The 25,396-nt window shown below is 44.6% G+C and overlaps 1 protein-coding gene across 2 annotated transcripts in view; it reads left to right on the top strand.

The window, feature by feature from the left end:
- Positions 1 to 9,073: 9,073 nt before the first annotated feature.
- The window catches only part of ITGA8 (integrin subunit alpha 8), a 186,308-nt gene continuing 169,985 nt past the window's right edge, over positions 9,074 to 25,396 (top strand). For both annotated transcript variants that reach the window (XM_067030489.1, XM_059059167.2), the window contains exons 1-2: positions 9,074 to 9,311; positions 9,988 to 10,121. In XM_067030489.1, the coding sequence (XP_066886590.1) occupies positions 9,106 to 9,311; positions 9,988 to 10,121 (340 nt within the window). In that variant the 5' untranslated portion in view covers positions 9,074 to 9,105. The remainder of the gene's footprint in view (positions 9,312 to 9,987; positions 10,122 to 25,396) is intronic.

Genomic DNA, 25,396 nt, shown 5'->3' with positions numbered 1-25,396 from the left:
GCAAACCAGTTGAAAAATGGCTAAACTTAATCCATTTGGTTTGGTTTTCTCCTTCCAGAAATGCTACTTGGCATCTTTCTTTTTCTTTTATGGGAGTGTTTTAACTTTCATCTGCTGGTTTTAATTTAACCTGTCATATTTCTATTTTTTTGTGCATGTGCCCAGAGGCCTCTGGGAAAAGGACACATTTTTTAATAAGTCAAAACAATAAAAACCAGAAAGGTCAACTTAAGTCAATTAGTCACTTTTCAAGCAATCTAAGTAGAAGACAAAAAAATTCACTTCCAGCCTTCAAATTGTTTTCTCAAAGACTGCTAACCCTAAAGACACAGATGTAGGGAATGGACCTGAGGACACGGGGAGGGGAAGGGTAAGCTGGGACGAAGTGAGAGAGTGGCGTGGACACGTATACACGACCAAATGTAAAATAGATAGCTAGTGGGAAGCAGCCACATGGCACAGGGAGATCAGCTCGGTGCTTTGTGAACACCTAGAGGGGTGGGATAGGGAGGGTGGGAGGGAGACGCAAGAGGGAGGGGATATGGGGATATATGTTTATGTATAGCTGACTCACTTTGTTATAAAGCAGAAACGAACACATCATTGTAAAGCAATTATACTCCAATAAAGATGTTAAAAAAAAAAAAAGACTGTTAACCCTGGAAACAGACTAGGGCATTCCTGCACAGAGAGAATTAAAGTGATCAAGGTCATGGGTACAGATAACTTAACTGTCATGGTAAGCAGGAAGCCTCACAGATGCCAAAATGCACGGATACCATAGGAGGCATATGGCATTCTATAGGGTCTCTAAATGTCCTAACTGGGTTCCACGTCTTAGCACAGATGAATTCTGCTAACATTGAACTTTTCTACGTCAGGGGCCCCGAGGGACCTCAAGCCATAGGGTCCCTTGTTTTCCAGATCCGAGAGAGAAGAGTAACAACTATATCTGCTTTTAAAGTTGCATCATTAACAGTCCATTTTATTCTTTGGTTGATCATGTGGCCATGTTCTTTGAAGGAAAATGCTCTCCTAAAATGTCCCCACACCCATTCTTCTCTAACCACACCCTGTTAGTTTTGCCCCTGGCACTTATCCACTTAATTATATTCTTATCAGGTTGCTATCTCCTCACTGCATCATAAGCTCCTGGAAGGGAAGAACTATATCTCTTAAATTCACAAGTGTATCTCCAGGGCTGGCACAGTACCTAAGACATAGTTGGTACTCATATTTGTTGATGGGATAAAAAGAAGGAATAAACAAATAACAAAGTTAGGTAGGCCAATGAGATCGAGTAGAATAGAGTCCTTGCACGAGTGACATGGAAATCTGATTTGATTAATAGCTAGCTGGGAAAATATGAAATACTGTTTTTATGGGCAAATTCTTTCCTTCCTTCCCTCCTCCCTTCTTTCCTTCCTTCTCTCCTTTATGTCTCTCTTCTTTTTCCCCTTTTCCCTGATTTGCAAAGCTACCACAAGGAAATAAAGATGGTGATAAACGTGAGAGAGACCAACTCAAATTTGGGAACTTTGTAATGAGAAGGTCATCTAAACTGTGAGACTACATCATTTTTTCACAAGAAAATCTCACACGCTTTAATAGGGTCACAGACACTAGAGGGCAGTCCTAGACACCCTCCTAGCATCTTTCCACCGTGGAGTAAACACAGCAACCTAGTTTGGGGTTTAAAACACACTCAGAGTTCTTCCTTGGTGGCACAGTGGTTAAGAAGCCACCTGCCAGTGCAGGGGACATGGGTTCAAGCCCTGGTCCAGGAAGATCCCACGTGCCGCGGAGCAACTAAGCCCGTGTGTCACAACTACAGAGCCTGCACTCTAGAGCCTGCAAGCCACAACTACTGAGCCCGCGCGCCTAGAGCCCGTGCTCCGCAACAAGAGAAGCCACTGCAATGAGAAGCCCACTCACTGCAACTAGAGGAAGCCCGGGCGCAGCAACGAAGACCCAACACAGCCAAAAATAAATAAATAAAATAAATTTTTTAAAAAAGGAAAACGCACTCAGATCACCAATCAGATGCTCCAGCCTTCATCTCCTCCCATAAGTGGAGGACTCCTCCACGACTTCGCCACCTATTTGTAGGAGACCTTTGGTGTCTCGCCGGAGTCCTTCAGCATCCTCTAAGGGCTGAATGAAGAGTTTGGCTGCTTCAGAAGGCCACAGCTGCTGTCTCCCCCTGGAACCCACAACTATTTACCCTTGTCCTGGGTCCACAGAGATGCCTGCAGGCTTGTGTTCACAAAAGCTTCTGCTTTCAAGTCCTGGTGCAATGGGGTGAATGTTTGTGTCCAGCCCGCATCCCCCCACCACGCATATGTTGAAATCCCAACCCCCAATGTGATAGTATTGGGAGGTGAGACCTTCCCGAGGTCATGAGGGTGGAGCCCCATGATGGAATTAGTGCCTTATAAAAGGAACCCCAGGGCTTCCCTGGTGGCGCAGTGGTTGTGAGTCCGCCTGCCGACGCAGGGGACGCGGGTTCGTGCCCCGGTCCGGGAAGATCCCACGTGCCGCGGAGCGGCTGGGCCCGTGAGCCGTGGCCGCTGAGCCTGCGCGTCCGGAGCCTGTGCTCCGCAACGGGAGGGGCCACAACGGTGAGAGGCCCGCGTACCACAAAAAAAAAAAAAATAAAAAATAAAAAATAAAATAAAAGGAACCCCAGAGGACTTTCTCACCCCCTTTCTGCCACGTGAGAATACAATGAAAAGTGGGGAGCCTGGAGAGGGCTCTCATGAGAACCCAATCGCGCTGGCACCTTGACCCTGGACTTCCGGTCTCCAGAACTGTGAGAGATAAATTTCTGTTTTTTATAAGCCGCCCAGTCTATGGTATTTAGTTTACGGCTGCCTGAATGAAGTAAGACGCCTGGCGCGTGCACAGGTGGGAAGAATGCCTCACTCCTCGTTTTAAGTGACTTTCTTTCCCCAGGACCAGAGTGTTGGGGTCCTGAACCCTAACACCTTATTGAAATTTAACAATGGTAAAGCCCCTCGAATATATTCCCACAGCCTCCTTTGGCACTGGACTCAAACACAAGCTTTTGGGGAGCTGCACTTCCCAACGGCCAGACTCCAAATTTACAGCTAAGATGCTGTGAGTTTTTTCCCATGGAAGTTTGCTTTAGTCACTGTGTCCAATCCATCAGACGTGTGTAGGTTTTTCAAGATTCTGGAGTGAACTGGCCCTAATTAAAATCTGTAAATCAAGGTCTTGCGTATCAGCTCAGCTGCCTGGGGTCTCTGACTCTCAGGAAGATTTATCCCCAGATGTCAAGGCTCTGGAAGAACATCACTGGCCTCAGTTACCTTCCTTTTTCAGAGAAAGAATTGTTTTATTTATTTTTATTTTTGTTTAAAGCAGAGTTGTATTTATTTACTTTTTTAATTTTTTAATTTTTTTTTATTATTTTTTTTTTTTGTGGTACGCGGGCCTCTCACTGCTGTGGCCCCTCCCGTTGCAGAGCACAGGCTCCGGACGCGCAGGCGCAGCAGCCATGGCTCACGGGCCCAGCCGCTCCGCGGCACGTGGGATCCTCCCGGACCGGGGCACGAACCCGCATCGCCCGCATCGGCAGGCGGACTCTCAACCACTGCGCCACCAGGGAAGCCCGCAGAGTTGTATTTAAAAGGCTCATGCTAAAAAGAGACCAAGTCAGAGTCTGGTGGGAATTTTCCTTCAGCTAAACCAACTGCTGGCTGTGTCTGAATATCTGCCAGCACGGGGGCCAATGCTGCAGCACTTTTAACTTAAAAGTGGCTAATAAAATCATGAAGGGAAATCATAAAAGAGAATTACAAACAAAATTATCAACAAGAATAAAAAAAAAAAGATTTTACTATAATGAGATTCATCCTCCAGGGACCAGAAATAGAAAATTTGCAGACATAAGCTTACGCTAGCAGAGATACTTGACAGATTTCAAAGTTGTTTGCCCAAAGTAAGTTTAATTGACCAGTGTTTACTAATCAGTGGTTTCTAATATTGCAGAAACTCTGACTCCAGTTGGGCAAAAAAAAGAAAAAAAAAATCAAACCCAGAACAAAGAAACAAACCAAAAAACCCCTGAGATCTCCTCAGTTACCCAAAATACAAGAAGAGATTGAAAAACTACCTTCCATTTGTGGTGCATTCATTTTTAAAGCTGATGGGATCTTCAAGAACACATTGTTTTTACATTGGCTTATTTTGTAAATGGTTTAACATATTGAAATTGTGGTTGTATTAATGAAATAATCAGATCGGGACTCCCCTAGCTCTTGATTTGGAGGCAGGATCATTTTTTATCACATAAAGAAACAGATTTAAACATAGTGGGGAGGGACTTCCCCAGTGGTGGTAAAGACTCTGCCTTCCAAGGCAGGAGACGCAGGTTTGATTCCCTGGTCGGGGAACTGAGATCCTACATGCCACGGGGCACCTAAGCCCATGCACCACAACTACTGAGCCCACGTGCTGCAAACTACAGAGCCCACGTGCCCTGGAGCCCTCACACTACAACTAGAGAGAAGCCCCAGTGCTGCAACGAAGACCCGACACAGCCTAAAAAATTAAGAAAATAAATAAGTTAAAGAAATAAATGTTTTTTAAAATTGTTAAAAAATAAAATAAACAGTGGGAAATAGTAATTGGTTATTAAGTTACAAACGTTTTTGGTCTTCTGTTAAAAAGTATATGCACTAATGGTCAAATGTTACAACATCTCTATTTTTAAGTACTTCGTACATGGCTACAACCCAGAGAGCATTTTTTTTTTCCTAGGGTACTCTTTACTTATTTATTTTTGGAACGTTTGGGCCAAATCTGTTCCATCTTTGACCTTTGGGTTCTTTTCTTTTCTGTTTAGGGAAACAACTATGTATACCTTTCTCAGTATTAAATATACACACGTACTCACATGCATGACAAACAATTCCCAGACTTGCTTTTCTGACAGATAAATCAGTGCTAGTAGATCTTTAAAATGTCAAACTTCTCATTCAGCATAAGACCTGTCACTGTGCATGTGTTTCTCTGACGGTACCCCAGATTTTACTGATTGGCATTTTTCCCAAGTGTCAGAATAGCGCAATGTGCAAGACACCTATGCAGACCTACTCTGTCCCTGTAATTATTGCAGATGTTTTTTTTCTGGCTTCTTGGAAGATTTACTACTCTCCCAGGCTCTTGGTCTCCCAGGGAGGTCAAAGAGCTTCAAGGAAGTTTGCTTTCCCTCCACTCTGTGAATACCAAGGTACCACCAAACCCTTTTCTGAGCCCTCTTAACACACTGCTACGTTATGCCACGTCTCAATCATGACTCATGGGCATGCTCAAAAGGCCAGCCCAGAAGAGCTCGCTACTTTAGAAAGGTGACTTCTCATTGTTGCCATAACTTACAAAAACATACTTATAGGCCTAACAGCATGAGAAACTGTTTTTGACATCTGCCGGTCCTGGGTTCAAATCACACCACTTACTTGCTCTGTAACTTTGTATATGCTTGTACCCCTCTGAACCTTAATGCCCTCATCTGTACAGTGGAAAGTGACACTATTAAGAATATAGGCTTGTTGTATAAATCGAGAACAAGTGTGTTTTAGAAGAAACGGACAACTATATGTATCCAATTATGTGGCAATAAGTAGAATTTTCTTTCCTGGCCTACCCCTATCTTGAATTAAAAATAAGGAACATGCTAGAGATATCAAAAAGTGAGGCAGTAGCAAAAGGGGATACCCTGGTGATGTGCTGATTTATACAGATCAAAGCATTTTATAATATTGAGCTACTTCTGTCTGGTAAGTTGGTATGTGGACCAAGTGTACATCTAGGATTACGCTATTACTTTCTTTTTGTTTTTAATTGCACTTTATTAATTTAAACAAATGGAGATAATGATTGCTTATGTTATCTTTGTAAATCTTTTGAAACATGCCCTCATAAAGACTTGAGAAAAGGCTGGATTTTTTAACTCAAAATGCTTTAAAAAATAATTTTTATTGCAGTAGCGTTGCTTTACAATAGTGTGTTAGTTTATACTATATAGCAAAGTGAATCAGCTAGAGATATACATAGATCCCCTCTGTTTTGGATTTCCTTCTCATTTAGGTCACCACAGAGCATTGAGCAGAGCTCCCTGTGCTATACAGTAGGTTCTCATTAGTTATATATATATATATATATATATATATATATATTTTTTTTTTTTTTTTTTTTTTTTTTTTTTCGGTACGCGGGCCTCTCACTGTTGTGGCCTCTCCCGTTGCGGAGCATAGGCTCCGGATGCGCAGGCTCAGCGGCCACGGCTCACGGGCCCAGCCGCTCCGCGGCACGTGGGATCTCCCCGGACCGGGGCACGAACCCGTGTCCCCTGCATCGGCAGGCGGACTCTCAACCACCGCGCCACCAGGGAAGCCCTAGTTATATATTTTATACATAGTATCAATAGTGTATATATGTCAATCCCAATCTCCGAATTCATCACCCCCGCCCCATTACTTTCTACCTATTTAGGTGTTCCATTTCAACATAAGACTTGCCTGCAATGTGATGAATTTACACATTTCAGCATGCAGTCTCAGGAAATGATGGAGTTGAGGTTATTTCCCAGTCTCAAGGTCTCCCACAGCTCTGAATATGCCCATGTGTACGTTGCATGTGAATTACTCATTGAAATTTACTCTAGGGAACGCCACTTTTAGGAGCAATAGTAACCTGACCCAGGGTAGCGGACTTTGCATCCAACACAAGTGGACTTTTGGACTGAGAAAAATGTTTTCTACCCTCTGCTTTTAAGTCCTTGTCTGGGAAAGGACTATCCAGTTAGGAAATGATCCAGATGTGATGATTTGCTACACAATCTTCTGATAGCTTATGAATTTTTAGCATTTTTACAGGGATGAGGCGAGCAAAGATGAAAATGTAAAAGTAAACTCAGTAGGCCAAGTGGATTCTAATGTAAGAGAGAGAGAGAGAGAGAGAGTCTAGCTTTTCAACGGGAGCCGAGAATTTCCGTGGAGGGACTCCTACATCCGCACCCCCAGACTAGACCACTTCTCTGAATCACAGTTTACGCTTCCAGCTTCTTGGGGATCCCATGCTAGTAACAGGCCCAGCATCTAACTCACCATCCACACCTCCCATTATGCTCTCCTTTGCCCATGGCTACTGTCTGTGATTCTCCTCTTCTTAGTCGATACCTGCAGACTCACCTTGGGCTCTCCTTCACTTTCCCTCTGCCATCAGTCTTCTGGCCCTTTTCCTGCTAGTTAACCCCGTGGGCTTCCTTTCCCTTCTGTCTGTTAATCACGTCGAAGTCCTCATCGGCCAGTGCGTTTGGGCAACAGCTGCTTTGCTTTCTCTTCCTTCTAACAACCGACCCCCTTCCCCCAACACACACACACACACACACACACACACACACACACACACACACACACGTCCTCCACTAAACCTCTGGAATCCCCGTGGGCACGTCATGCCTTTGCTGTAGAACCGGCTCCCTTTTTGCCTCGATAAATGTTCTTGTCCTTAAGATCCTTTCTCAGGACGTCCATCCCTGTCTCCCACTGCTCTCCAACCCACACTTTTATGCTCGTCCCTTGCAGAACCATTTCATCCCAGCCTTTCTGTCTTTAATACCTTTCCTCAGTCACTCCGCCCGCAATGTCCAAAGCCAAGCCTCATATTCAATTTTCTGTTGAAATCTACCAACACATCTCCTTAAAATACTGTAGACCCCACACACCTCTCCCGTCTCTGTACCTATATAACCCCAGCGCCACCCTGTTGAACGCTTAATAGCTCTCTTTCCCCATCAGTCCTGTTTCCCTGAAAGACCACGTGTTACGTGAGGGCTTCTACATCACGGTTCTCCTCTGCCTTCTCCCCTACTCATCCCTCACTCCCTGCCGCAAGCAGAAGACACGGAAAGAGAGCAGTGACACCGGTGGTGGATTGGAACTGAAGTCTGAACTCCTGCTCATTCCAACCCACACCCTCGACCCCTGCTGGGGGTAAACTGGAAATTCCGATATTCCCAACTTTGCCAGGAAGACTGGCATATCACATCACACAGGGTCAAGGACGTGTAGGGCCCGGTCACTTGATGTGCGCCACGTGCCTTTGAGAAAGACCTAAATAAAATCTCCAGGATCGCTCTGTTTATCAGTTACCTCGGCAGGGAGGTCGGGTAGAGGTGGGGAAGGAGAGGACTGTTGGATTTAAACTGTCACTCTCAGTCACAGACGAACAAACGCACGTCGACCCTGAAAGGGTCTTCAGGCCGCAGAGGTGATGCAAAGATCCCGGCCGCGTCCCTCGTGCTGGGGTGTGCTCTCTCAGTCGTCCATTTGGGAGACACTGGAGTAAACCCTCGCCCCGTGCGGCGGGGGCCAGGGGAGGGGGGAGATCGGCTACCAAAAGCCATGGCTTGACTTGGCCTGAGTGAGGCTCAGATCGTTCTTTTTTTTTTAAACATCTTTCTTGGAGTATAATTGCTTTACAATGGTGTGTTAGTTTCTTTTTTTTTTTTTTAAACATCTTTATGGGAGTATAATTGCTTTACAATGGTGTGTTAGTTTCTTTTGTTTTTAAACATCTTTATTGGAGTATAACTGCTTTACGATGGCGTGTTAGTTTTTATTTTTTTAACATCTTTATTGGAGTATAACTGCTTTACAACGGCGTGTTAGTTTCTGCTTTACAACAAAGTGGATCAGCTGTACGTATACACACGTCAGGTCGTTCTTGAGATGTAGAAAGCCGGGCGGCCGGAACGGGCGCCGGCCGCCGGCGGGGCCGAGGGCGGCGGGGGAGTCGCGGAGTCCGGGCCGCAGTGCGCCGACGCGCCGCTAGGGGGCGCCCCGAGCGCGCCGCGGCCCCTCCCGCTGCCGGAGGAGGGCTCGGCTCCCCTCCGCCAGTCCCCGGAGCCGCGGGACCAGGCGGCCGGCAGACCGCGGGGGACGCGCGGAGGAGCGCCCGGGGCTGTCACCGCGGACGCGCCGCGGGCATCGGGGCCCGCCAGCCGCCACGCCCGCCGTGCGCCCGCCGGGGTCTTCGGCTCCCGCCGCCCGGGGAGCACCGGCCGGGCGGAGGGCGATGTCCGCCCGGGCCCGCCGCGGTCCCCGGGGCAACCGGGCGCCGCCCCTCGCGCCCCTCTGCTGTTTCTCGGCCGCGCTGGCGGCGCTGTGGTCGCCCGCCTCGCAGGCGTTCAACTTGGACGTGGAGCGGCTCACGGTGTACGGCGGCCCCGAGGGCAGCTACTTCGGCTACGCGGTGGACTTCCACGTACCTGCCGCTCGCACGTAAGTCTCCCCGCGCGCGGGCCCGCCCCGCCCCGGGATGGGTCCCTGCCCCTCGGCCGGGGGACCCGATGGCAGGCGATCCCGAGAGCCCCTCGCGCTGCCCGCTGGCGGTCCCGTCCGGCTCCCCGCCGCCAGCCTCCGCTGTCGCCTTGCACGCTGGATGTGCCTTGTGAGCTCCGAGCCAGGGACACGCCGCTTGCCTGGAACCCGAAAGGTCCCGGGGAGGTCCCGAGACAAAGACTTGAGCGTCGTACAAAGGGGAAAGGGGGACCGAGCGGACTCTAGCCGGTGAAACCCGCGACCGCAGCACGCTCTGTTTACACGTAGCCTGTAACCGCCCAGGGTCTGGGCGCAAGTGCTTGGCTGCCACAAGCAGCTGGGCTCTGTCCCTGGCTATTCGCCCCCCCCCCGCCCGCCCCTCTGCCCTCAACCCACTGTATACACAGCTCCACCTACAGAAGAATTAGGACCGTTTGCACCCTCTTCCAAACCAGGTTGCAGACGCCCATAGGTTTCCGCGAGGAAATCAGGTGTGACAGTCGGTCTCCATCCTAAACACGTTTCTGCCCTTGACCCCGACCCTGGTCTCGGTGGGCAGGCTGCTCCAGAGACTGCGTCGCCTGCGCTCACGTTTACGATGCCCAAGGAGTAAGTCCTCTCCAACCCCTCTTCGCAGAGCGAGTGTCTTGGTGGGAGCGCCCAAAGCCAACACCAGCCAGCCAGACATCGTGGAAGGAGGAGCCGTCTACTACTGTCCCTGGCCCGCCGAGGGGTCCGTGCAGTGCAGGCAGATACCGTTTGACAACACCAGTAAGTGGTACTTGTCCTTCTCAACTGTGGGTCCTGGTTTCAAAGAGCCACAGCCATCCTGGAGTCAACTGTGCCCTTTCTTTGTGCTCATGTGGCCTGTCTGATGGATGGGTCTGTGTTGTGGGCAGCACAGGTCCCTAGAGAAATCAGCGTTTTAAAGCCGGAGTGAAGGGGAGGAAAATGTGGAGCGCACCCCAGAGGGGAAACGGTCGTTTGAGCGTGGGTATTTGGGCGTATCCTGGTAACTTCTGTTCCCTTACTCTTCCGAGATAAGCATTTTCAGGGGAAGTGGGTGGTTTGGAGAAAGGCAGATGTTATACGCTAACGTTGATTCCGGAGAGGATTCGGTTACTTCCCAAGGACAAATCTGGGAAAAGACAGATCCTTAGCATTAACAGTGCCCAAGCTCCGGAGGCAGGGGTCAGCGGCTACAGACCCAGATATCACTCCATGTTGCTGTTTAATTCTTTACAGAAAGAGAGAATTTTCGTTCAAAATATTGGACACTGGATGCAAACTAGTACAGGCAGAGTGTGGATGGATTACATTCATTTCCAAAATCCCTGGACAGATGTTTCTTATTTAATTAAAGGGAAAATACATTTTAAACAATTCAGGCTGCTTATGTTTCCTCTGGTGTTTTCTCCTTGCGTCTTGAGAGAACAATTTAAACTTAATGCTTTCAAAAACGTTAACGCCGAATGTTTTAATTTGTACCTCCAAAACTTTATGAATTCAAAAGGTATACACTATCAGAAAGCAAATACCTCTTTTCAGAAAAATGTGAATGTGTCAACTCAAATAATGTTCTTTGATGAACAATCAATTAAAATACCTTTTGCACCACACAGCTATTTTATGACATATTCTTCATTACTGTTACATTAGTATGCACTTAGAGTTTATGTAGAACATCAGTTTTCACAGAATTTTGATGAAATTGGATGGGTGGTATTTACCTGTTACTTTAACTGATTTGCACCTTTTATTTTAAAGGAGAAAACAGTTTCAGTTCTAAGTATATGGAATCATTTCAAAGAAAAATATCCTATGCAAGCATTAGCTTGAATTATGACCAAATTAGGAAATATTTTATGAAAACACTTTAAAATTATCTTTTTCATATGTGTCTATATATGGTCACAATAGCTCATTTACCATTTTATTGACTAATTCAGTTATTGCATACCGATTTTTATAAACTTTTAAAGTTTAACTATTAGAAACTGGAAAAATTAAACCACTTGATATTAATTTGTGAAAGAAATCTTTCAATTAGTTGTTGAATCAGGACTTTAGGTGCTTCTAATTACTGAGCTCTAGCTTGAGAATAAATTTCCTAAATCAGAACAATTAAGCATAAAGTTAAAGGTATTTTACTAATCCAGGTCAAAATCATTTGTATTTTTTAAAGTAACTTAAATGTAAGCCTCGATAAATAAAAATATAAATTGTTGGCATATTTGAATCTAAGCTAAGGGAAATTAGCATTTGCATTTTGAGACATTTGATGTATTTTTACCAACAGTCAATCTATAGTCATGGACATGAATTTAATAACTTTCTAGAACATTCCCATAACATATCAACATATCAAATCAGGATCTGGTTAGTATATTTTCTCTTTGATAAGGAAGAATCAATATCTTATCCATATAAGTCACACCTGAATACCTTTCTAAGTACTAATCCCAGTAGATGTCACCATTCAACAAATGAAAACCAGAGAATACAGACATCAATATGAATTATTGAAAACTGACCACTCCCAAGCAAAAATTTCCAATGTTAAATTACAATAGGCAGCATTTCCCAAAAGTTCATTCTAAAGCAACTGTTTGGGGCTTTGAATTCAGTTTCCCATAGAGAACTAATGCTGAAAGATCGTGCTTTGGTTTCCAGAATAACCCATAGGAATGCACTTAACCCTTACTGTAGCTGAATTATATTTGCAATGAAACAGTAGGGGACAAACTAGTACAATTTGGCGATTAAATAAATAGGAAAATAATGAGTGTTGGAAAATATCAGTGTTCCTTGGAGAAAAAGGGGGGTAGATGGCACCTTCTGCACAGGTCCTCAGGAAGACATCTGGATATCCCAAAGGCCTTTTGAGATTAATGCTGCTGGTTCTACAACTATGTCTTATTTTACTCCTAAATGGATGGGTTGTTTTTTTTTCTCTCTCTCTTTTTTTTTTGGAGGGGGGGCCTTACCTCACAGCATGTGGCATCTTAGTTCCCCGATCAGGGATCGAACCCACGCCCCCTGCAGTGGAAGCATGGAGTCCTAACCCCTGGACCACCAGGGAATTCCCTGGGATTTTTTTTCTTGAGAGATGCATTCATCCTACTATTTTATACTTGCAATCATAATCGCCGTAACTTGAGGGTTCATGAAGTGGAACAAAGTGAGGGAAACAGGGAGGGAGATAGATGTTTCTGAAATAATTGAGCAAGAAATGAAAAAAAAAAAAAAAGCAAGGCATAGGAGGCCACACAACATTTGTAAGAAATGAATGGTCTAGATGGAATGAACGAAGCAGTGAACAGTGAAAGCCTGGGGGAGTTTCAGAGAGAGAAGATAAGAATGACTGAGAAAAGAAAGTTCCCCATTTAGCCATCAGGGGGTACTGTGGGCCCAGGAACCTTGGCTGCTACTGGGAACGTCCTGAGAATGGGTGGGGGAATAGGAGTCAGAGGACTGTGCTGTTGAGTGAGGGCCAGCACACTACATACACATCATTTCTACCGAAGACCTTACCCAGGAGCCACAAGACTGTGCAATTGCCAGTGAATGCCGTTTGCTGCAAAGCTGTGAAAGGGAGGGAGGGACGGCAGGAGCCTGTAGAGCTCTTTCCAGTTCAAGTGTCGGTTCTGTGAGCAGAGTATGATCTTGGAACCAAAGACGAAAGCCAGAAAGAGAGGCATTCTGACTCTGGGTGTTGCAGTCAATGCGACCAGATGCATTGCATTTATTCATCACCTACTATGTACCAGTCCCTCATACGCATTATTTCTAATCCATACAACAAAATGACCATGTGAAACCCATGTTATGAGTAAGGCAACAGACATCAAAGGTGTTTAAAAGATACATCCAAGACCACACAATAGTAAACAGTAGATGCAGGGCTGGTCATAACAGACTGCAGATTCAAGGTTGGATCCTATGGAGCTGAGGCACTGCTCACCTTCCCTCCCCCTCCTCCACTTCCCCACCCCGAAGTTACCTTCACAGGTTCCAGTTAAAATGATCCTCCAGAGAAGACCTGAAAGGGGAAAGCAGTTTGGGTAGAAGGGTGTGGAAACCAGAGGTCATAGAGACAGCCTTTGTCTTGGTGGGAACGATGGGTTGTATATGCCCTCTCAGCTGCCTCTTGTCCTACCCTCTGCCCATGGGCAGCAGCGTGCAGGTGTCCCCCAAAGAGGAAGAAAATTTCTCCGCCTGACAAAGTAGGGGCTCTGAGTGCTGGACACCCGCAACCTGAGATGCACATAGTAGATAGAGTGGGATGCGTCAGGCATCAATATAGATCACATTACAAATATACCTTTATACAGTGAACCACGACCATCTCTGTCTTCCACCCTGTCTGCTTTTACTATTACATCTGAACTCGAGACATTCTAAGTAAATTTGACCTTTTAATGATGTTGTTCCAACTTGTTCAGGCCCCGGGGGTGTCTATAATTAATGCTCGCTGTGGTAACCTACTGAACTCTCTCAGCCTAGACACTGGGGGAGACTGGCCTATAATTTAGTCCCTGAATCTGGTTGTGATCTTGAACCTTACTTTATTTAAGGTCAACTGCCTTTTTTTTTTTTTTCTTTCTGCCTTTGCGTTTGAAATATTTTTCATTAAATAGTCATTTATTTTATTTTTACTTTATCCTATAACCTGGATTTTAAAAAATTACTTACCATAAATGGAAAAATAGAGGAAGCTGGGAATTGCCTAGCACTTCAAATGTACGAATACTATTAAAATCTGTGGTCCTTTCAAGTATGAAAAAAGAAAACTTTCGGGAAGCCTATGGTGGTGGGGAGGGAAAAGGGTAGATAATTTTCCTGCTCTGCACAAAATCAAGTGGCTCCAAAAATGTCCTTCTCTCAGCTCCCTCCTGGCTTCCCCTCTTACTTCACTAGAATAAAATTCCCCCATCACCAAACTGATTTCTTCCACTTTTGCCTCTAAACTGTGCCCACGTCTTAAATGTACAACATCGCATCTGCCAAATTCATGCCTCTCCTTTCTAAATCTGCTCCAAGGTTCATTGTTTTTCTTCTTCCTACATTTTCCAAACCCACGTGTGGATTACATAAAAACTCCTAGGTTACAGCTCTCCAGCTAGAAGAAGGGTGAATGAGACAGGATGAAACAGACACTCCATCTTTGGAATGATAAGAAGGCAAATTGCAACAGTGGTAACGAAAGCATAGTACACAAATATTTGATTGTTTTCAATGCTCGAATGCAACCCATTTGCAGTAAAAGATAATTGCATGTGCTAATAATGATGATAATCATCGCAGCAGTAGTAATCACGGAGGGTCAAATAGCTGGGAACCCTCCCAGTTAGAGACCCACTTAAAGAGTGAACAGGAAGAGGTGGGAGGTACCACTGGGATTTGGAAGTCATCAGAGAAAGACTACCAGAATTTGCCTGGCCTTAATTTAGCATCTCTGTGTTCAAAAAAGAAAGAAAAAAGAAAAACTTAAAATGGAAGACAATTTGGTTAGGGTATTTCAAAGCTCTAGAATGGTACGATTTTTTCGGAACTGTGTTTTAGCTTGGAGCCCGGAAGCCTTTGTTGGGGGTGGAGGGGCGGGCAGGAGTCTGTTTTATTTTTCATTTCATGTCGAGTGAGCCCACAATAAGAAGCAGCTTGAAGCATCTGGCGCTGTGGCTGGTACAGGGTTGTTTCTCGATAGCACTGGGTGCGCCCTTTTCCCCATGTGAGGGTTGGGAAACACATTGGTCACGTAAGTCTTGCTTTTCTAACCTCCTCAGAAAGAAACGAGTTTTTGTTCAGGAACAAAGCAAAGGCAGATGCAGGGCAGAGCTATCCCAGTAAATGACAGAGGAGGTAACACCAAGGTGATAGAACTCAGAGATAGCAGATATCTGGACTCCAGTAAGTTCGATTGAAAATGGAAAAAAAAAAAAAAAAAAAAGGTGGAAGGCAGCCCAAAGATAACCTGCTCCTTTTAAGAATTAATATTGCCAGAGTTAGGGTAAGTTTTGCTTCTCACACACACATGAAAAAAAAAAAAAAAATATATATATATATATGTATACACACACACACACACACACACACACACACACACACACACACAGATTAGGGCAGAAAGTTTACTCTAATTATTGATCCCGCTGAGTCATCAGGGGTGATTCAGCTGGAAGGCTTACTTATTCTAGAAGCCGTTCACGGTGGCTCCCACGACTGACAGGCTGGCCCAACAGATGCGACCAACCTCCCCCAGCTTCCTGCAGTTGTGGCTCTAACTCTCATGTGACAAAACACAATGGCCATCGAAGTCCTGACGTGAGAAGTGAAGGGGGCGTGGCCCCCACAGCTCACAGCACCGGAGGAAGCAATTAGAAAACGGAAGTCCTTGAAAGTCCAGCCAGAAATGGGAAACAGACCTGCTCTATGGCTAGTTGTGTAGAATGAGTGTTAGGCGCCTGTTGCTTAATCTGCAAAATGCTTTCAAGAAGCTGGACGTGTGTGTGATGCAACCGGCTTCCAGGCTCTTAGCAGGAAGAATACGGGCAGCAGCTGCAGCATTCTGGGAGGAATGTAGGAAACTGTCTTGAAATTGTTCTAAAGAAAAAGGCACGGGCACATTGAAGCCGGCCAGGTGTGATGTACGAGTTCAGGCTTTACCTGTTGTGTACAGAGTCCTGTATCTGTGAGTTGTGTTGGTGAAGAGAATTGCTCACATTTCTGACAAGCTCGGCTCAGCAGTTCCCTGACAGACACCATCCAGATACACAAACATGCATTTCTCAGGAAGAGAGATAAAAGACTAATTATTGATCTTCTTAAAAGCGCTCACTTTAAAAATATTTAATTTTCAGAATTCAGCTCAAATACACTTGCACATAACATTTTAGTGCGTCAAGCAAGGTGTGCGTGTATAATGAAACGCTAATATAGATTACAGGTCGTTTCGATTCTGGGTTACGTTACATGGGGATTTAAGGTAGATAAGCAAATCGCGATGCACGAATAAGCAATTTATACTTGAAACATTCTACCTGATACACCGGTGTTGCTCCGTTATGGACCTCAGCCAGGCAGCTCTCAGACCAGCTGGGAGGGAATGGGGCTCGTCCCCAGCCCTGCAGAAAGGCCAGCTCCTGAATCTCTGAGATTTAGACCCAAAGGTCTGCAAGTGGAGAAATTCTTCTAGATCCACAGACGCTGGCCAAAGTGATCATTTACCCTTTTAATTGTTTTAGCAGAAGTAAAGCATAGATTATAAAAATAAGTCTTTATGGAAATGGTTGCCGGGCATTAGGAGTAGGAAAGGGGGGTTGTCTCCAAAGGGGGAGACCAAGGGGATTTGGGGAGCTGATGGAACTCCCTGCATCTTGATTGTGATGATGGATCCATGATGGTGTGTGCTTATCAGAATTCATTGAACTGTACATCACCCAGAGTGAATTGTACTGCGTGTAAATGAAACCAAAAAAGAAAGAAAAAACATTATGGAGCATGGCCATTGCTATGAGCATGTGGGCTTCAACTCTAGACTACAGGAAGGTCTGATGTCATAATAGCTGGAAGTATAAGGACACATCCCTGAAAAGCTACTAAGTAATTCACCTTACTGCCCCCAAATAGGGACAAACAATGTGTCAGATCATCAGACCTTCTATACATTGTTTAAATAAAGAATAGTCTATTCTGAATGTGTTTGCTAAGAAAACTGTGCATGGAAACATGTTGAATCAGAATAAATCTTTGCAACGAAGCAGCACACTTAGTAATTCTCACATCCTTGCTGAAATTCAGGCATGGGACCTCTCATCGATCATCATTAAACTAAGGAGGTCTTACTTCAAACACATTGTTGTAGTAATCAAAAGTAGTATAACTGCACTGCAGAGCATTAACTTGTTAACATTAGGTCAATTTTATTCTCAAGCTCTGATATTTGACATATGGCCACAGATTTGTGTATGATATTTTGCAAAAGCCTCCGTATCAATCTGCCCTGATTTCCAGGACATGTAGAGATGAGAGAGAAGGGCACACACCGTTGCTACAGGAATAGGTTTATGCGAGGACCCTACACAGCCCAGGTTACGCACAGCATCTTACCGCCGGTGTACTGGGTCAGGGCCAACTCCCCCCAGCCAGGTTATGGCTCCACTTCAGATCGGTCTGTCGTCATTCCCCATGATTTGCCCACGTGCCTCTGGCATGAGCCGCCCCCGCCTCTTACCATATGGTTTCCATAATACGTCATGGCACAGCTTAACTCTCGGCATCTATTCCGTACACCCGTGTCCCCACTTGCCCTGAGCCCATGTCCTGGTGCCTCTGTCTTAACCACCCAGAACATCTTATTTTCCAGGAACGATTTTCTGGTATTTTTCTGGCTTCTCTCTTCCCAGTGGAAAATATGTTTCAAAAATTAATTCTAAAGTTGCTGCAGATCCTTTTTTAGAAGAAAGGGGGCATAACACTAAAAAAATAACATTTTCAAACATCCTACATATGGATGTGTCTCACATAAATGATGGTATAAATCACACAATGGGTATTATAGAACCATAAAAAAATCAAGCCTACCAAGAATCAGGATTAAAATGGGGAAATGCTTTTGTTTTAATATTAAGTGAGGACTTCCCTGGTGGTGCAGTGGTTAAAAATCTGCCTGCCAGTGCAGGGGACACGGGTTCGAGCCCTGGTCTGGGAAGATCCCACATGCCACCGAGGAACCAAGCCCGTGAGCCACAACCACTGAGCCCGTGTGCCACAACTACTAAAGCCCACACGCCTAGAGCCCGTGCTCCGCAACAAGAGAAGCCACCGCAATGAGAAGCCCACGCACCGCAACGAAGAGTAGCCCCCCGCTCGCCGCAACTAGAGAAAGCCCGCGCCCAACAAAGACCCAATGCAGCCAACAATAAATAAATTTATTCAAAAAAAAAAAACAAAACTAAGTGAAAAACATAAAATTCAAAATTGTGTCTACAACTTGTAGAAGAATACGAGAAGAGATATGCAATGAGAGGCTATCGGGAAATGTAATTAAAACTTTTTTTTTCTTCCTTTTCTAGTGCATTTATTACTTATTTGTAAAAACCATGAACAGGTATTTATTTATGATCAGGAAAAATAATGATAAAATGAAACATGCAAAAATTTGTAAATGAAATTATTGAGTTCACGGAAGTGTTATGGAGATTAACAGTAGAAAACCACAATTCAGGTTCTGTACTGGCTGAAAGCAATCTTAGTTGCTTCCTCTTTTGTCTTGGGTGTAGGTGGTGGAGTAGTTTAGAAATGTACTTATATACGTATAGGTGTTTATGGTTCAAAATACTGAAGACCAAGGGTGTTTTCAATGACAGTTATATGTGTAAAAATAAGAAGATGCAGTGTATCACCTGTTTTCATCCTAGATTGCTCCTACATCAATAGAAACATAGGCTTGGTGGTCTGACATGACAGTTTCTAGAGTCTTTTAGAATAAGAGAGATGTTTGTGGAGGCAAACTGCCTTACTGAGTCCACCAATTTAAAGGCTGACTTCATCCAGAAATGCCCTCATAGACATATCCAGAAGTAATGTTTAGTCAAATATCCAGGCATCTCATGATCCAGTCAGGTTAACACACAAAATTAACCATCACATCTTCTTTGAGACTTACGATATATAGTCTCCTTGAAAAGGCACTGAGGATTCATGAACGAAAGAAACCCGTTGTATCCATAGGATAGAATATTTTTCGACAGTCATTTCTCCTCACATTTCTTAAGCCAAAGAATGCCCAGGGATTACTGTAGTATCAAATAACCCCAAACCTCTGGCTTAAGCCAACAAGGTTTATTGCTTTTTCACACTACCTGGTTAATACGAACTGGAGAGGAGCCTCTGCTTATTCAAGTGACCCAAAGACCCAGGCTGATGGAGATTCCTTATTGACACGTGCTTTCAAGGTCACTCTAACTGGGAAGGCATGTGGCAAATTGCACATCGTCTATTAAAACTTCCACCTGGAATTGACATTTACTACTTCTCCTCACAGTCGGTAGAGCAAAGCACGCCTAGGAGGTTAGCCAGGCCAACTTATTTGAATATCTAACACTTTGTGGTAGACTGGTGTACTTACGCACACCTATCAAAATTGTTTATGCACAACTTTTAAAAGAATACTAGAAAGGAAATGCAATAGAAGAGGTTGTCTTTGCAGATGCGATGAAAACAGGTTTTTCTTCTATTTCTAATGGACATATTTTTCAGGACCTTTTTAGGGGGGACCTGAAATAGCATAGCTCTTTGGGGCTATGGTCCCAATCCCCACGTTTATGGTAAGAAGCAGACACATGGCAAGGAAACGAAGGTGTTTCTATCAACAGATGTGAAGATATGGGTGAAACTCATACTGACAATCAGTTCTCAACTTGTTCCACCTGGTCTCCATTCTTTGGCACAGACATTGTCTGGGAGGACTGAGTACTCTTCATCCTTTAAATCAGGCTCCTTGGGTGACATGTTATTAAATCATAATGTCTTTTCCCTTCAAAGCACCCTTTGGTTAACTTTAACTCATTTTTACTTACAAAATGCAGTTGACCCTTGAATAACAGGGATTTGAACTGTGCCAATCCATTTATAGGAGGATTTTATCTCAGTAAGTACTGCATTATTAAAGGATCCTTGGACGATTGACCCTGCAGATGCAGAGCTGCGGTTACAGAGGGCAGACTGTAGAACTTGAGCATCTGACACTTTTGGTGTCCTTGGTGAGTCCTGGAACCAATCCTCAGCATTGTTCAAGGGTCAACTATTTTCTCTTAAGGAGCAGTGGACTTGAAAATGAAGCTTAGAGTTAGCAAACAGTACAATCAAATTCCAGGGACAAGAGGAGCATTAGTAACTTTCTTCAAGCAGGTGCTGTCCTTGACCCTGGAATTATGGCCATGAACTTACCCTTGTGGGATTTATAGTGAATAGCCAGTGGCAAGTTGAGAAAAAGTAAGGCAAGGCTAAGGGGACAGAGAGTGGGGTGTGTGTGTGTGTGTGTGTGTGTGTGTGTGTGTGTGTGTGCGCGCGCGCGTCCGTGCACACACGTGCACTTTCTTTTTTAGATTGGCTGGGGTATTATTTTCCTGTTGCTGCTGTAACAAATTACAACATACTTCATGGTTTTGAACAACACAAATTGATTATCATACAGTTCTGGAGGCCAAGTCTAAAATAGGTCTCACTGGACTAAAATCAAGGGGTTGGCAGAGCTGTGCTCCTTCTGGAAGCTCTGGGGAAGAATCTGTTTTCTTGCTTTCTCCAGCTTCTGGAAGCTGCCCACATTCCTTGATTCATGGTCCTCTTCCATTTTGAAAGCCAGCACTGTCTGGCTGAGTCCTTCTCACACTGCTGTGTTTCTCGTTCTCCTTTTCTGCTTCCTTTTCTGCCTCCTTGTTTCACACGAAAGGATCTTTGTTATTACTTTGGGCCCTCCAGATAATACAGGGCAATCTCCCTATTTTAAGGTCAACTGATTAGCAACCTTAATTCCATCTGCAACCTTAATTCTCCTTTGTTGTGCAACCTAACATAGTCAGGTTTGGGGCATTAAGATGGAGACATCTTGGGGGCTATTATTTTGCTTACCGGAGGTGGTCACAGAAAGTTACACTGAGGAGGTGATGTTTGAGCACGGGCCTAAATTAAGTGAGGGAAGGAACCATGTGGTATGGGGCAGGGGGAATGTTCTACGTTGCAGGAGAGTCAGTGTTAAGTCCGGAGAGGATAGTGTTCTTGGGAAATGGAGAAAGGCCACTGGATTAAAGAGAAGTAAGTCAAGAAAAGAATGATAGGGCTTCCCTGGTGGCGCAGTGGTTGAGAGTCCGCCTGCCGATGCTGGGGACGCGGGTTCGTGCCCCGGTCCGGGAAGATCCCACGTGCCACAGAGCGGCTGGGCCCGTGAGCCATGGCCGCTGAGCCTGCGCGTCCAGAACCTGTGCTCCACAACGGGAGAGACCACAACAGTGAGAGGCCCATGTACCACCAAAAAAAAAAAAAAAGATAGAAAATGAGGGCTGAGAACCAGGTCTAGGCAAGATTATATAGCACCTTAAAAGCCAGAGTCGGGACTTTGGGTTTTATTCTAAGAGTGATGAGCAGGCAATGGTGGTTTTGAGTAGACGACAGAATTTGAATTATGTTTTTAAAAGGATCAGTTTAATAGCATGTAGGCAACCAAGAGCAGAGGCAAGGAGGAGGGGTAGGAGACAGACCCATCATCTGGCGGTAGAGAAGTGCAGTCTGGGTTGAATGATGGCACGTAGGGTTGAGAAATGGTCGGATTTGGGATTTATTTGAAAGTGCAGTTGGTAGAATTTTCTTTATGGATCAGATGAAGGGTACAGAAGAAAGAGAAAAATCTGATCTGAGTAACTGGAGGAATGGGACTGAGACAGGAAACCGTGGCAAAGGAGCAAATCTTACAGAAAATATCCAGTTGAGTCCAGACACGAGAAACTGGAGATGCTTATTAGACATCCAAGTGATGTCGAGCAAGCAGTTAGATAAATAAACCCAGAGTTCAGGCAAGAGGTTTGGAGTTTTAAATGTGGAAGTTGTAAGTATGTAGATGATATTTAAGGCCACGACTTAGGGAGATGGTGTGAAGGAAGACAAGAAGTGAGGAGAAGTGAAGTGAAGCAAAGAGAAGAGAGAAGGGGCGGGGAGGGGAAAGGTCAAGGTTGAGACAGAGTCCTGGAGTCCCTGACATTTAAAGAAAAATCAGAGAATTGAGGAGGATGTATAAACCATGGTAAGAAGGAGTGGCCGGTTAGACAAAAGAAGTCAAGAAGCCAATGAAGAAATTCGTGTGCCTTGGAGTGAACTCTGAACATCTGATTTGGTCACAGAAAGTGACTGACAGCTGATGAAAGTAGTTGCAGTGGCATGCGTGTCAGGAGAGAATGGGAGAAGACCAACAGGAGACAGCAAGTCTGTAGAGCCATTTTTCCCCAAGGAGTTCCACCCTAAGTGGGACCACAGAAATGTAATCATCAAGAAGACATGATAGCATGTTTGTAATCTAATAGGAATTGTCCAGTCGATAGGGAAATGATGATGTTGATTAAAGGAGGAGAAGGATGTGCAGAAACAGATTCCTGAGTAGATGCAAAGGGATGGGTGGGACTTTACACAGATGGAGAGACTGGCCTTGGAGGAACACGAGGATGGTCCATCCTTAGAGAGCAGAGAAAGTAGAGCAAGAGTGGGTTTGTGGGTTTGGCAACAGAAGGAAGAAAACGATCTTCTTTCATTTCTTCTATTTTCTCGGTGACATAAAAAGCAAGATTATCAGCTGAGAGTGCGGAAGTGGACAGAGAAGGTTGAGATAAGGAGAAAATGTAAATAGTAACAGCGAAATGGCAGAATGCATTAAGCAACAAAGTGCACAGGGACTGCCCGGTAAATCCTATTTAAAATCTGAATTTATTTGGGGGAAGGAATACATTTTGCCTCTGCTCAACCTACAGTATGGTCCTACTTGTTTGGGGGTAGAGTTTAAGATTTCCCAGAGGATAATTCCATCTTGTGTATTAATCTTCCATAAGTATACATGGCAGAAACAGAAGGTTTGAACGCTGAAGTTCCTGTTTTGTGTAATGTTGGGAATGGTGATTTTGTTTTAAAACCACAAAATGAACCATTTTGTTAGATGATGGGTGGTTCCCTTTTTACCACCTCTTCTGGCAACAGGGATGAGGTCCTGAGGAAAATACAAGCATACGGCAGGAGCTTTTCAAGTGCGATTGGGAGGCAAGTTTATGTAACCTTCATCCTGAAACCCAGTCGTATCCTGTATTTAAAAGTATTGCTTTGAGGTCATAGTGAAGAGATTTATGTCATTCCGTCTGCTTCCTGAGAGTCCCATGCTGAGAGATTTTCATGACTTCTTGAAGCAAATACATTTTGGGGCCCCGAACGGAGAAGCATGCTATTCTCCTCACCATTGGAAGGTGACATATAAGTTAAGTCAAGAGTTCTCATTTCCCCAGCTATGTCGATGGCCAAGATATTTGATCCCAGTTAATTATTCCAAGTGCGAGGAAATCTAGAGATGAGAGAAAGTGTGAAAAATTCACGGAGCTGAAAGAAAATGGCTATGGTTGGGGATGGCATGCAATGACGATGCTGGCGAGATATGGGTGGGCTATGGCTGGTTTTTAAGAATGTTGGCGTTTTAGAAAGAACTCTAGTGTCAGGACGGAGAATGCATCTGAAGGTGACAAGCGTGGAGGAAGGGAAACCAGGTAGGGGACCACTGCAGCCACTGAAGCTAAAGAAATGGGAGTCACCCCAGGGAAGTGGCACAGGAATGGAGAGAAACAGATGGACTTGAGAGAGATCTAGAAGGAGGCATCAGCAGGAACTGGTTACTGAGCGGCGATAGGAGGTGCGGTGCAGCGTTGGTGGTTGTCAAGGATGCATTCCAAGCTTCTGGCTTGGTTCACGGGGCTGCCATTCTACTAGGTATAAATAGCAAGCAAGACAGACGTACTCACTGGGCTTGAAATGTTCAAGTTCAGTGGAAGAGAAGACTAGTGCCTGGCAGCCCTAACAGAGGGATAAGCGCTGTAACGGGAGAAAGTGGAAAAGGGTTTAGGTGTGCAAAGGAGGGCTCTTGTTCTTGACTGAAGAGGGAACTTTTTGTGTGGCTGGGAAAGCGTCTCGGAGGGGGCATCGTTAAAGGTCAGAGGTGAAGGGTGAATGTGTGTGTGTCTGTCTCGAGGTGGGTGAGACGGGAAGGAAAACCACTCCAGCCAGTGTATGTGAGGTGGAGTGAGTTGTAGCAGGTGAGGTCAAAGTTGAGATCTCAGTCTCTACCGCCCACCTGTAACCAGCTCTGCCCTGCAGATTTGCGTGTTTCCTACGAGGAGCCACGGTGTTGTGTCTGATCTGCCCCAGCTGGCTTCTCATTTCCCTCTGGAGAGGTGATTCTTTCATTTCTTGATATTTGCTCCTCTAGCTGCATCACGGAAACGAGAACACTCACCCAAGAAATGACTTGCATCATACCAACAAAAGTCCATATGTATTTCTAGAACGAACCTTACATATGGCCTCCGTCAAATTACATATGAAATACATTTAAATGATTTTATATGATGTAGAAACAAATGTCTGAGGAACACTAGCTAGGCCCTATTGGTTATTAAAAACAGGAAGTTGGAAACGTGGTCTTTATTCTCCAGAAGACGATATAGGTGTGGAAATAATTGTAGCAGAAAACTGATATTCTCATCTAGATCAGGAAAACTATATAACAGGAAGATTGTAATACAATATTTACTAGTTGCTATCCGAAACCAATATGTATGAACATTGTTACTAGAACTCTAAAAGCATACTTTCAGCTCATTTAACTTTACTAGTTATTTAGTTATGTGTGGAACCAAACGTTTAAATAGTGATATGAAAAATATGATTTAAAATAAAAGCTTCATGATTTCCAGAAAAGAAATATCTCAAACTAGGGGAATGAGCTAGAAGCCTCAAACTCTGAATGGCTGGATGGGTTTATAAAACAACAGTGAGTGTGTCCAGGGAGGGGGGATTCCAATGGCCTTTCACTTACTACTTTATACAATTTTTTATACAAGTTTTCTTACTTTATATTGTTTGAATTTTTAAAAACAATAATCTGAACGAATTTCCATTTGAAAAGAAAGAGTTTGGGGCCTTACATTTCATTTCACTTTATTTCATTTTTTATATCACCTGCATTTCTTTACTACATTGTCTCCATATATTCTCCATGATTCTTTTTCTTTTAAAACTTAAAAAAAATAATTAATTAATTTTTTTGCCTGCATTGGGTCTTCGTTGCTGCAGGTGGGCTTTCTCCAGTTGTAGCGAGCAGGGGCTACTCTTTGTTGCGGTGCGCGGGCTTCTCATTGCGGTGACTTCTCTTGTTGCGGAGCACGGGCTCTAGGCGTGCGGGCTTCAGTAGTTGTGGCACGTGGGCTCAGTAGTTGTGGCACACGAGCTTACTTGCTCCGCGGCAT

Source organism: Kogia breviceps, chromosome 3, assembly GCF_026419965.1.
Source record: "Kogia breviceps isolate mKogBre1 chromosome 3, mKogBre1 haplotype 1, whole genome shotgun sequence".
Classification (NCBI taxonomy): Eukaryota; Metazoa; Chordata; class Mammalia; order Artiodactyla; family Physeteridae; genus Kogia; species Kogia breviceps.
Note: the sequence above shows the minus strand (reverse complement) of the source record. Positions and strands in the feature narration are given on the sequence as shown.